The sequence below is a fragment of the Halictus rubicundus genome, chromosome 2 (genome assembly GCF_050948215.1).
Source record: "Halictus rubicundus isolate RS-2024b chromosome 2, iyHalRubi1_principal, whole genome shotgun sequence".
NCBI classification, from domain to species: Eukaryota; Metazoa; Arthropoda; class Insecta; order Hymenoptera; family Halictidae; genus Halictus; species Halictus rubicundus.
The window spans coordinates 21,342,014-21,355,378 of NC_135150.1; the positions used below are offsets into that span (position 1 = coordinate 21,342,014).

The following is a 13,365-nucleotide window of genomic DNA, read 5'->3' on the forward strand; positions in this document are numbered from 1 at the left end:
CATACGCCATTGTGTTGCGTATAAAAAACAGTACTACTTTTTCCTCTTTCATTTTTTTCTAATATTTACTATTTACAAGAAAAACGCTGGATAGTAATAGCGTGAACACCCTGTATATATGTATATTGTATGTATTTAATTTTGCAGTATGTAACAGTTCTGTTGAATTGTCTTCAACCTAATAACATTATAAAGAAAAAAAAAAAAAATAAATGTAGACCTGTGTCTTGTAACCAATGCAAAAAATTTGTATTTCTCATCAGAGTCCGCAGTGATCAATTTTTCACAAACATTGTGTACAGGGTGTAAAGAAATGTTTGGTCTTGGCTGCCATAGGCGTATTCTACATCTACGGATCGATGAAGATCCGTAAAAAATTTCAAGGTCAAATTTCTTTTTATTCCATTATATACTACGCGTCATGACAATAAATAAAAATTTGACCTTGAAATTCATGGTCGAGCCCAATTTTGCGGTAACTTTTTTTACAGATCTTCATCGATCCGAAGATGTATAATACGCCTATGGCAGCCAAAACCAAACATTTCTTTACACCCTGTACATTTCTTTCGCATGCATCAGGCCATTGCATTGTTACTCGACACTCTAATCTAGTGCTCCTAGTAAATCGTCCACCAATAGGACCCATGTAAAACCTGAACAATCTGGATTCTAGGTCCAACAAACAGACGTTGCTCCTCAGAAAGGGTTCAGAAATAATCGCAGCACGGTCCACGCGCCTAATTAACGGCGCGGATGATCAGTCAAAGGAGAAATCACGTGGATAGGGGTTAAAAGAAGGATTTCGACGTTGTCCGCGCGACCGAGACTCGTTTCCTGGCCGATTAGAGACGCTTTTCCGTGGCGGAGAGGGCACGGCCAGGATTAATATGTGCTTTGGACGAGTGCCGCGGGCTGGAAGTTGCGAGACAGCCGAGAACTCCGACGACAGCTGTCGAAAGGAACCCGAGGGGATCGAGGAGGAGCAGCAGCCGCCGGGCTGCCCGGGGAGCCTATCCTATCCCGCGGGAATGGGTATGCTTCTGCCCGACGAGACGTACGAGGAACGGTCCTCGTCCTCGAGGCGAAGCTCCTGCCCGAACGTTCTCGCCGACATCGACGAGGTCGAGGCCGCCAAGGCGCTAGCTGCCTTCAGAAAGTGCGACGACTTCCTGAAGAGGCACGGCATCAGGCCGGAGTTCTTCTGCAGGCATCGGGAGAGGATTGCTCTTCAGACTTGGCTGTTGCAGAGGTCCAAACTGTCCTCCGGTGAGTAGACCTGATCAACTTTTTCTTTCTGCTAGACATCATTGTTCCACCTGAACCCAGGACTCCGAATGGTTTTAAAATATTTGATTCTTCGAGGCGCCTTGAAAGCTCTCCACGAATCTATTGGGTAAAAAATATTAAAAAATACCATTTCTCCTTTCAAAAAGATTTCTCTCATGCCTCGAAAATCGACGTTCGAGGATTGTCAGCCTGGTCATTACGATTGGGAAATTTATTGCGAAACGAGATAGAGGAGCTAAATGGTATGACAAGGTGGATGAAGAGCGCACGGATTTCAGGTGGATAGTAGTTGTTTTCTTCTTTTTTTTTGTTGTTGGCAATGGGAAGAGGGGACATATTGACGAGCCAGCCGCACTTTTAGCATACAGAGTTAACCCGTAGGATTTACCTTGTACGGTTACACGGCAGTCTATCAGGGCGCAATTGACTCGAACACAGTTCCCGTGTTACCGTTAACAGATTTCGGTGGAAAAGAACCGTGCGCAGGGTGACAATTTACGCGGCCGGCCGCTTGCGGACCCGTTTCGAACCTGTGCGCCGCCGTCCCGGCTAGACACAGTTCAATTGACCGATCCGGACACGAGCAGTTAAATCGACGTTCCTCGTTACTTTCGCCGGTTATTTTGTTGCGGCGGCTTTTTCGCGCAATGAAACGCATCGTCCCGGTAATTGGACGCTACCCTCTCCCTTCTATCATTCTCTCTTTCGCTCTCTCTTTTCTATGGGAAAATTGACGCGCTTTCGTTAGCGGATCCGATCGAACGCCCGCCAAAGAGATTTAGAAGCAATCGTTGAGACGAATATGACTTTATTGTTCGATTTTCTTGATTCTCATAGACCCCTTTCCATCGGACACAAAGTGACATAATTCAGAGCCCTACTACCTGACTAGTTGTAATACTTAGACTGCGAATCTGGATGAAAAAGCAAAATTTTCTGCATCAGTTGTAAGAAATAAAATTATTATAAGAATCCCTCCAAATTAGATTGTTATAAAAATTCCTCTAAAATCAATTCAAACTTGTAACCTTCTCTAAAATTAAGTTTAAAATTTAATTTTTATAAGTTAGTAGAAATTGCTTTCCCTCTTTAACACATTGACTGCCACGTCGGTTATATATAGGTGACACTATTCTTTAGGTTTTATAAATTAATTTTTATTGTGTTACGTTCGGGTAAATTCAGCTTGATTAAAATGTGTAAAATATGGAAAGATTCAAGGAGAAATCAGTGTGATAAATTCTATCTTTTCAGTTTCGGTTGTACTAACTAAATTATTTTGATTTTGGGGGAATTTTTGGAGAACCTTGTTCGGCAGTCAACGTGTCAATAATTTGCATAAACTGACGATAATACATTGACACTCTTAAGTTCTTTTAATTATTGAATTCTTCCAAATTACATCTATTCATTATTACCGTAAATGCGTGAAATCTGTAGTCTAATAATAATACTGATTCGTAAGTATAGTATCATCGCACAGTACCATCGTAATTGTGTATTCCAGCAAAGGTTTATCCACACATTCTTGAATTTTTCATATACTCAATTTGACAGACAAATTACCGTTTATTTGGATCTCTATTTAAGTGCAGATTTTTTGATGATCTTTTTATGCGGGCTATGCTGATGATGTTTTTGACAAATTGGAAACATGAAAGTGGAAAAATGGAAATTCGTAAATTTCCTGCCACTGGATAATTCTGATCGAAAGCAATTAACCTACCAATCAACTCACCGATGCTCTCCTCATGATTATTATACCATTTTTCCTCTTAATAGTGGCGCGGCTGGTAACAATTCCCACAATTACCAGGCAAGAATTACTAACAAAATAATAATAATAACACAATTAATTTTAATAGTATGAATAATATCTACTCATTAGAAGATCGCATCCCCAATCAATTCAAATACAGCCGTCACGAATTTCAAATGCTAAAGTCTATTAATTCGAACTAAAAATCATTGGCCGACCTAAAAATCGATCATTACCATAATGTACCTCCAATAACAAGATAATAAGTCGTCAGTGCTTGCACAACACATCTGAAGTTCAATCAAATGTTTCAACTGATTGTTGTATTGATTGTCCAACCGAGCATGAACGAGGCTCAGTTCAAACATCAATAATTAGATTAGATGTTCAATTCCTATGGAGCACGGTAATTTAACAGAGCATATGACCCACAGAATAAAAACTATACAGTGAATTCTCGATATATGTCAACAACACGGGTCATGCCAGTGTCATGTATCGTCCAGGAGACATACCCTAGCCGTGTTATGTTTACACTCCTCGACGTCCGAGGCCTTTTGAGCTTCAGGGCCCCTCACGGGGTATACCCCGCAGTAGTGAGGATAATTCCGCGACGTTTATCATCCAGGCCTAGGCGACATATATAGAGAAATCACTGTATTTACCAATAAAATAACGAAACGATACAAAAGAAACTTAACGGAATACTGTATCAGTTCTTGATTTGTCAAGATCATCGATAACTTTAAAATTGAAAGGTATAATATCAAAACAGACCACGTATGCTCAGAAACATTATTATAAATGTACTTCAGTATCAAAATACTGATGAAGAGAATTTAAATGCATTGGTACCTATATGTGACGCTTATTGATCGAAGTTGTAATATAAAAATTGTCAAAGATGCGCAATTTCTTAACTGTCAATGGTAAATGGTTTATTTAACAACGACCCAAAAAATACGAACAGTTTCATTAACTACACAGCACAATTTTTGACTGTCACTCTTTCGAACTACTCTTCGCGATTCTCTCGCACGCGTCACGGCTCGCGCTCACAAATTCGGCGAGCACAGCGAAATTATCTGCAACAATTACAGCTCGAATAAATAATCGTGGACAGCGAGGTACGCGAGTTATCACCGAAAAGATTCGTTCGGGGATCGCGTTCACGGCCGATTGGTCGCTCTCTATCGATCTCCCGGGGCCAATCGTGTCCGCAAACAGTTTGCCAATTTTTTCCTCGCCGTTCCACGACAAAAGCCTCCCTTCCCCCAACCCCCCCCCCTCTCGCGGACGCGGGCGTTTGATGTTAATTCCGATTTCGAGGGCGAGGGGGCGGGCGACGATAATTTCGTTACGGGGCGCGTACTTAACGATCCGGCGCGGCGGAAACGCGCGAATTTCGCGGCGTGCGCGCGGACCGGAGGGCATTAATTTTTGTTTTTAACGAGCCCCGCGTATTTATGCACGGGGGGAAAGCCTAGCCGATGCGAGCATTAGCGCAATTGATTTAATGCCGGCACATTAATCGGGGCCATTCAGCCTCGCGTAAATTATGAATGGCAAAAGTTAATTTGCCGGCGGCGACGCCGATCGCCGCACGCTTTATCCACTTACAATGGGACCTGATCGATCCCCTGATCCTGTAATTGTGAACTGTTCTTGCCAGTTTCCCACGCCATACTCTTCGAATCTCGAAGCGGCTAGCGTGATACACCGGTAGAAATACAGGGAAAGTGGAAATTATCGAGCACGCTACTCGTGGCGTAATGAGTAGAACTCTCGACTACGACCGTGCGAGTCCTAGGGTTCGAATCCCGGTGATATCGAGAGAAGGTTTTTCCAACGATTTGTTCACTATAAATCCACGGTGTAGCGTTGATGAACCACTTACGAAATCGAATTTCGAGTTAAAAAGAAAAATGCTTCCCACCAAAATTCAAACAAGAATCACTCAGAAAGGTATAATTTCAAATGTAGCATTGAAGATATTTGAATTTGCAATAGAATTCTGAAAGTCTGCAATTCGGATTTTTGAAGTTTGAATTCCTTCAATTCGATGTACTCGATGTTTGAATTTGAAATAATTCTGAATCCTGAAAATTCGACTAGAAAGTATTTGAAATTCCAAATATTCGAATTCCCCCAAGTGTTTTGAATTAAAGTTCGAAGATTCGAATAGAATAATTCGAATTGTTCAATTCGGATTTGAAGTTGAGGTGCGATAATTTGAAGTGCAAGATTCGAAATGCGAAATACTTCTGAATTTGGAGATTCGAATAGTGAATGGTACATATGTCACAGAAAAGGTAGGCCATAGAAAATTTTGTGCCTGATCACAGTGGTTAATAATTTGCCGATGCAGAGAGTTAATCGTGTTTTATCGCATGAGACGGAGTTCATCAAATTCAGCAACTCCCTCGCGTCTTCAAACGCACAGCAACCCGATTTCCGCGGATTAACCGCGCGCTAATCGCGCGAGGATTTATAATCGTGGAACGATTCATTCGTTTCCTGTCCCCGTGAACAGCAACGAGTTATGGGACTCGACACCTCGAGCTATTGCATCGTGCATTTCGACGGAACAGTTTAAGACCGAACGATGCGATGAGAAGCGATGAGAAGCGATGGCGCTCGACGCTGCGCTTATATCATCATTCGCGAAGAGAGCGAGTTAGCGTATCAGGGAACTAGTTGGCCAGCGTCTGGGGTAATCTTGTCTGACGCGCAGAACGAATGCAGCGGTGCGGTGTGTATGCACCGGAGTTCCGTGGCGGGCTTCGCGTCATTAAAATGCCCCGTTTCCCGGAGACTGTTGTTCGCCAAACTACTCCTTTCGACCGTTTTTGCGATTATGCTCGTACGCGTTTCACCTCTGACCCACGGCCACTGACATCCATCTGCTGCAATAACTATACTTTTCCTTCTTGAAGAATGTTTCATCGTTTCACTGCAGATATTTATGCGTAATGAATATGACTGAACCTGCACTCCGTCATAATTCAGACCTCTGCGATTCTTTGCATTGCTCATGAAATAATATTTAGCGGAGGTTATAAAACACTGTGTCCGTAGACTGTTCTAGTTAGTGAATGATGTAGTTGCTTTTAGTGCGCTGTAACCCTCTGCCACCTGTTAACAAGCTTAAAAATTCCCTCTACATAAAAACTGACAGGTTCAAAGGCAAGAAAAGTGTCAAGAGCACGTTCAACTTTGTTAGCACGCTATTTTTGCCTCTATATGAACAACTAGCTAAGTAAAAACTGGGTAAGAAACATTTACCTAATGAGTTAGGTAAATCTATCTATCCAATCTATCTATCTAATCATTTCTAGTAATCTAATGTTTAATCATTTCCTCTGCTCATTTTTCTTATAAGTGCACAAATCTCCGTCCAATTCTTCTCCCATTCTTCAGAGCTACGTCTTATTCGACAGTTTCATTTTATTCAGAATCTGATATAAATCTCAATAAATTATTTGAATATATTATATATGAAAACTTATTCAAGCATCAACATACGACTCCGTACTTCTCTGATAATTACAGGATAGGTGTGTAATCTCCGATCTCGCACACTGTAACAGAATATAATCAACTACACTCTCCAAGAAAATCGAAAGGGTTACCTAAAAAGAAAGACAGAAGGAAAAATCTTGCTCCATTAGCAGCAGAGGAAATCTCAAGCGAGCGCAGCGGACGCGTTCAATCACAGTTAATAAACAAACATCAGAACTTTGTAGCTCACAATTGATGCACGATAAGCCTGTTGTAAAAAGAAGTGTCTACTTCCTTTCAGGAAGTTCTCCTCTTAATCTCGCGGCTCCTCGTTCGCGCAACGTGGCCGCGTCGAGTTTAATTTATAATCTCATTATGGGCCGGTCCAATTTTGTTCTCTCGCAGCTCCCGAGGCGGCACCGTGTTGCGTAGATCGCGAAGATAACTTCCGGCTTCTTTAATCACGGCCAGATAAACTTTTCTTTTCAAGCCGGTCGAAAACAGAAGAGGTCCTTTTAGAACCGTGCGAGCAACCGTCGCAGCAACTCTCCTCTCGCGAGAGGCCTCGGAGCGTTACCGTCGCGAAAACTTTCAACTTCCCGCCTTGAAAAGTTCCTGAAACCATCAAATCATCGGATATCACGGCCCGCTTATCTACCGGGGAATCGAGCCTCGCGGAAATCTACCTGTTACCTTCAGCCTCGTACCGTAGCTCTTCGGACATCCGGATCTTGGACCTCGAACGTCCGCGCGACTTAATTAAATATTCCTCGCTTCGAGTCCGTACACTTTTACCCTATCAACCGAAAGGTTCTTCATCTTCCTTTCTTCTTTTGTGCTCTTCGTTTGTTCATATACCTCGATGTCTCAATTTCTCGGGTGAAATGTTTAAATATACGACGCTCCGTATGTCTCAAGACTGCAAAATCTAACACAATCTAAACTAAACTACACTAAAATCTTCTTAGGAACTTCTTTCATAGCTCAATAAAATAATACAGTAAAAATATTTCACACAAAAATCAAAGAAAACATCCTAGAATATAATCATAGAAAATATCCTGGAAACGAATAACAGAGGCGTATTACTTCAGGAGAAGCAGCTCCGTGGAATGCTAAAAATTCGAGAAACATTGAAACGCATTCTTTCCGCATACAGTTTCTGTCTCCCAGAAAAATCTTCCCGCATTGAGCGATAGCGCACATTATTCCCCTTCAGTCGCGCATCGAATTACCAGCCATAAACGTACGTTGAAAATTGCCGAAGTCAGTCTCCGCAGTTCCCATAAACACAAACGCTCGCCGCAGTGTCGCAATCGTTCTCGGCGGTACTCGTCTCGAAATTGGCCGCGTTTCGTCAAACTTCGAACGAAGAAGACCGTGCTCGTTCCATTTACACGTTCTCTGCGTTCTTTTATCGCCGGTGTCGATGCACGAATGCAATTCCACGCGACGCGATACGACGGGAACAACGAATGGAAGAAGTTATATGAAGAAAGTTAAGGCGAACGAAGTGTGAGAGAGGAGGGTGGGGAGGTTGTTATCCCGTCGTCGTTGGGCCGTATTCGATTCCTTGTGCAATAAACAAACGCGACCGAGGCGGAACCCAGAAGCTCGCGCTTGCTCGTCAGAGTTTGCAGCGGTGCAGAGCTCTGACGCAGCACCGCGGTGCATCGAAAACGGTGCAGCGGCGCGCAGCGCGACGATTAATATGATAAAACGGGCCCGGCCCCGGCGACCCGCGATACGTGGACGTTAATTGTTCGTTTCGGAGTGCCGGATGTGATTACGTTGATTATAAAACACGGTGTAATTTCGGCCCCCTCCCTCACCGTAATTACCCGGCCTTTATATTCTGATCTGGGAACAACAAAGCGTCACGACGCGGAATTTACCCCGTAATTGCGTATTCTGCGACCGGTAATCGCTCGTTCGCATTTTCTTTACAGCCCGACGAGGAATTAGTAGAAACCGATAATACCCGGACCGTGAATCCTTTATGGCTCGCGTCGGAGGATTGCGGGGGCGTTACTTCGACGAGCACAGTAGATTAAAACCCGGAAAAACTCGTTTCTCTGTATTAATCGACTTGAATTCCCGACAAGACTGATATTTCGAGTTTCGAGTTCAAACGAATAGAATTCTAAGTCTGAAGTTCACGTTTGTAGTGGAAGTCCTTCGATTTGGAGTACGAGATTCGAATAAGTAGTTCGAAATAATTGTAAAATTCAAATAAGAATTCAGTACACTTGACTTCGAATGTAGCTTTCAAGTTTCGAGTTCGAACGAATCGAATTCAAATTTTGAATTTCGGGTTTGAAGTTAACGTCCTTCACTTTGGAGTACAAGATTCGAATTAGAAATTCGAAATAAATTGTCAAATTCAAATTGAAGTCAAAGAGAATATAGTATCAACGAACGAAACAAGATTCTTTTTAATTCCTGTTTCTTGGAATTAATGCAGAACATTTTTATTTTGCATTAAGATCTGTAGTCTATAAACTAGTAATTCATTAAATATGCTAATCCCAAAGTGTCTTGATAGAAAATATCGCCAAGAAATTATCGCAAAGAAAAGCAACGATACAAGTACGTGAAAGATCTAACAATAAGTGCTCGGTGTGTGTGTGTGTGTGTCAGGGGAGTAAAAATATTAAAAATTGATGGGGAGTCGGGGTATCGATGGGGGGAACAAACGAAATTCGCGGTGATTAGAGGAGGGAAGGGTGTCAGCGTGCACGCAACGTGCGAACGTGCTAATTGGAGTACTCGTCGGAACAATCAGCGGTCAAAGACAGAACGACACGGAATCGAGGCCCGTGAAACTGCCGTGTCTACTTAGAGCCGGGCTCGTGTCGGAGTCTGGATTCGTGTAATTAGCGTGCCCGGTGGTAATGAAGCCTCCATTATAGGCCGAAGCCGTCAGTTAATTAGGTTGCACATTGATTTATTGCGATCGTGAGGTGTCCGTTCATTAGAGACGCGTGGACGCGACTCTCCTGTGGGTTGCTGCTGGTGCCTGCCTCCTGTTCCGCCTTCGGGTGTTCCGTTGAAAACACAAAAGAGTCATTTGTCTTGTAATTGAATGGCAACGGGGTCGTGCTCTTTGACGCCCGGCGCGAATCGTCGGGATCGGCGAACGGGAACGGGTGAACGAGAAACTAGATGGATAGAGAAATAGCCGGAACAGACCTGGAAACCGATGTCCTAATTGGTTTTGATGTTTCGCACGGCTTCTGAATTGATTTCTGGGGTAGAGAGGCCGGATCGAAGCGGTAGAAATACACGGAAAGTGGCAATTACCGAGCACACTGCTCGTGGCGTAATGAGTAAAGCTCTTGCCTACGACCGCGCGGGACCTAGCTTCGAATCCCGGTGACATAAAAAAAAAGTCTTTTCCAGCGATTTGTTCGATGTAAATCCATCCTTTCGCGCTGATGAAAACCACTTACGCAATTGGAATTCAAACTTGAGCACAGAAATTTGGAACACTGAAATTTTCAAACAGGGTTATATACAGTAGATTTCGGGGGTATGGCTTTGAAGTTTCAAGTTCAGTAAGATTCGAAGTTTGCAGTTCTTGGAATTCCGACAATTTGAAAAACAAGCTTTTTTGGAATTTGAAATTGAGAAGAAATAATATTCTGAATCTTTAAATTCAAAAATAGGAAGTGTCTTCAAGTGTGTTGTTCGAATAGAATTCTCGAAGTCTGCAATCTAGATCTGGAGTGAAATTCGGATAATTTGAAATACAAGATTCGAATTTACAATTCGAAATAATTCTGAATTGGAGAATTCAAATAGAAAGTCATTCGACGATTTGAATTGAAGTGTAAAGATTCGAATTTGAAGTTTCAAGCCGTATGTTCCATATTCAGGTTCAAAAATGACTTCAGCTTGTCCAGATCGAGTGGAGGATGTTGAACGAAAGTTAAAGTCCCAGATTAAAGGTTCGAGATCTGCCGGGAAAGTTAGACTGCGTGTCCGAAATTCGACCAGCGAAGAATAGTAATTGGTTTCTCGTGAAAAAATCGTTCGTGTCACGGGTATTATCGAAAGTACACTGCGCTTGACAAAGTACCGACGATATATCAATGGGGCGCGAACGGCGGACGTGAGAAATCTTCGGCAAATTGGTCAAGCAAAACGACGCCGGGGCAAAGCGAGAGACAGAGAAAGAAAGAGTGATAGAGAAAGAGAAAAAGGGAAAGGGAGAGAGAGAAACGTCATTCGTTTTCGTTCGCGAACGGACTGCCTCGAATTTACTTACTCACCGAGCGATAAATCATTTCGTGCGGTCTCTCTAAATTACGGCTAAACATCGCGCACGTTTATACCGTTATTTATTTGGTGAAAATTTATGAACACATATATTACGAAAATTGATATTTTGAGCAAATGGTGGACATGGCAACAGGGGGAGGTGGGTGGACGAGGAGGAGGAGAGGTTTGTGTGACGATCGTGCGCGCATTCAGCGAGAAACCGAGACGAATGAAATCAATTCCCGGATCCATTCAGCGTGACGTCAATTCAGAAGAACCACGGAGTCAGCTCCTGATCGCTGCGATGCGCTTTCACAGCAATTTATCGAGCTTTCGATCGTAATTATCTTCCAATCGCTCATATCCTTCGATGTAATTACCAAACGCTGTTATTCCTTCGCGATCGAGGACGAGATAGATCCCTGCTTTCTTGTTCGGCGTCCGAAAGCGTTTTCATTCATCGAGTCGCCTCCCCGGTGAAAATCATTTTTAGTCGATCGCTTTCGACATCTCGGGGAAGGTTACGAGCGCTCGATGACTGTGACCTCATACGATCGATACCACAATTCATAATTACTCTGAACGCCATTATTATTCTACACTCATCGTGATGGATCTGCGCCTGTACTGGACTCACAAGCATAATTTATAATTAATTCTCTTTGTCAAATTCAGCCTAGCTGATACAAATTAATAAGTAGCTACGTTTTCGTACAATTTGTGAAAGGTTCGGTAATAAAGCAGCATTCGCAGTGACAATTAATTTCTTGTCGGCTACGCGCGACTTCGGGAAATGATTTTCTAGGCATTTTAAAGATAACAAGAGGGTTTCGATCATTTCGACGGTCGGTCCTTATTGTTCGAAGCAGCAGGCACCCGGGAACATCATCGGGCGTTGCGTACACAGTAATCTATTAATTGAAAGTAGCCGGGACAGAGAAATTAACGGGGTTCCTCCAGCTGCACCGGACAATGGCTAGATTGTCGAGCGCCGGGCGCGTATGAAAAACAACTGGCGTACTAAATCCGATGTTAAATTGAAACCCGTCGATTCGGAGCGTTTATCCCGCCGAACGAAGTGTGCGCTCGTTCCCGCCACGCGAAACGGGGATTACTTGGGGCCGAATCGTGAATTATTTTAACTGCGCGCGACACCGGGCGCCGGGATCGTGCCCGGTTCTATTATGGGATTTCTTTTTTGCAGCTCGATGTTGTTATCCATTTGGAAAAGTCAAGAGAGGGAGAGAGAAAGAGAGAAAGAGAGAGAGAGAGAGAGAGAGAGAGAGAGAGAGAGAGAGAGAGAGAGAGAGAGAGAGAGAGAGAGAGAGAGAGAGTGGACCGGATAAAGCGGGACCGTGTAAAATTTCGTTGCGTATCCGTTTCATGTTCCGCGCTCCAACGGAACGATTAATTTCGTGCCCGGGATCAAAAGGATCAGCGATCCCGCTGGCAGAGCGATCCGCAAACACGTTTTTCTTTGTAATCCCCCTCCGAGAGCCCCCGAAACGACCGTCGAAATTATAAATGAGCTACCGGCCTAAACCTTTACGAGCCACGTCGCGTTATAAGAGACGGTTTTAATTACAATCCGGAATCGAAGTTAGTTCGGCGGTGGAGGGAAAGGGGGAGGGGTAGTTCTTGCAACGGAGTATTTCATTTCCGGTCGCGTTTAACGACCCGGCCACCCTCCCGCGAGCTTTAATAGTCCGTAATCGCGGCCCGGCTGCAATTGCTACGCTCCCTGCAGGACGCTTTTCGAAAAATTTCCCACCCCTCACCGTATGGACCATCACCCCCGATCTTAATTGTCCTGAAATATCGCCGGGAGTACTTGGTACAACGGCAAGTATAATATTGTGACGGGGTTTCAATATTTGCTCTCGTGTACTTGCTCTTTCTTTTTGTACTTCTGTTTTGTCGTGATTGGTATTGAACTTTTGTTTGGCTCAGCTGCTGGTTATCTTGTTTAGTGCTTTTAAGTGTGTTGCGTTGCTCGGGTCTCTTCTTGGTACATTTACATTTTTATTTATTATCATTGTTAGACTGGCGATTTTATCTTCCGTTGCATTCCTTTTCTTGTTCCTCGCGAGGTCAAATCTTTTTTTCTATTCTTTATATTGTCTGCTGTTGTTTGCAAAAATACAATAACGCTGATGATTAGACAGCGGATTTTATGCATTTATGACAGAAATGGGTAAATCAATTACAAAACAGTGGAAATATTTAAAGCTTTTGGAGATACTGTTTAAATTGTTAAGAAAATAGATGCATGGTGACGCAGTCCCTGTACCTAACAATTAATTCAGTCACTTTTTAATTTGCATAAAAAGTCGCAGTCTCATGGAACCACCAATAGGACAATTTTAAAAACACTGCTTATTATTTTCGACATATTAATCTTATTAAGAAAAGAAATAAATGTCCATGTAGGCTTCTGCATTTTGTAATTAATGCACAATATTGATTTTGCATAAAAATCCGCCGTCTACTGACGGGGCTGCAGCGTCGCCTCCTGAACATCAATAGTGTCTGTGTGTTGCCTTATAAAAATG

At 43.0% G+C, this 13,365-nt stretch overlaps 1 protein-coding gene across 1 annotated transcript in view; it reads left to right on the forward strand.

Annotated features, from left to right (window-relative positions):
* Positions 1-873: 873 nt before the first annotated feature.
* The window catches only part of Dachs (unconventional myosin-IXb-like dachs), a 102,784-nt gene continuing 90,292 nt past the window's right edge, over positions 874-13,365 (forward strand). Inside the window, exon 1 of the mRNA XM_076805922.1 lies at positions 874-1,269. Within this exon, the coding sequence (XP_076662037.1) occupies positions 891-1,269 (379 nt within the window). The 5' untranslated portion in view covers positions 874-890. The remainder of the gene's footprint in view (positions 1,270-13,365) is intronic.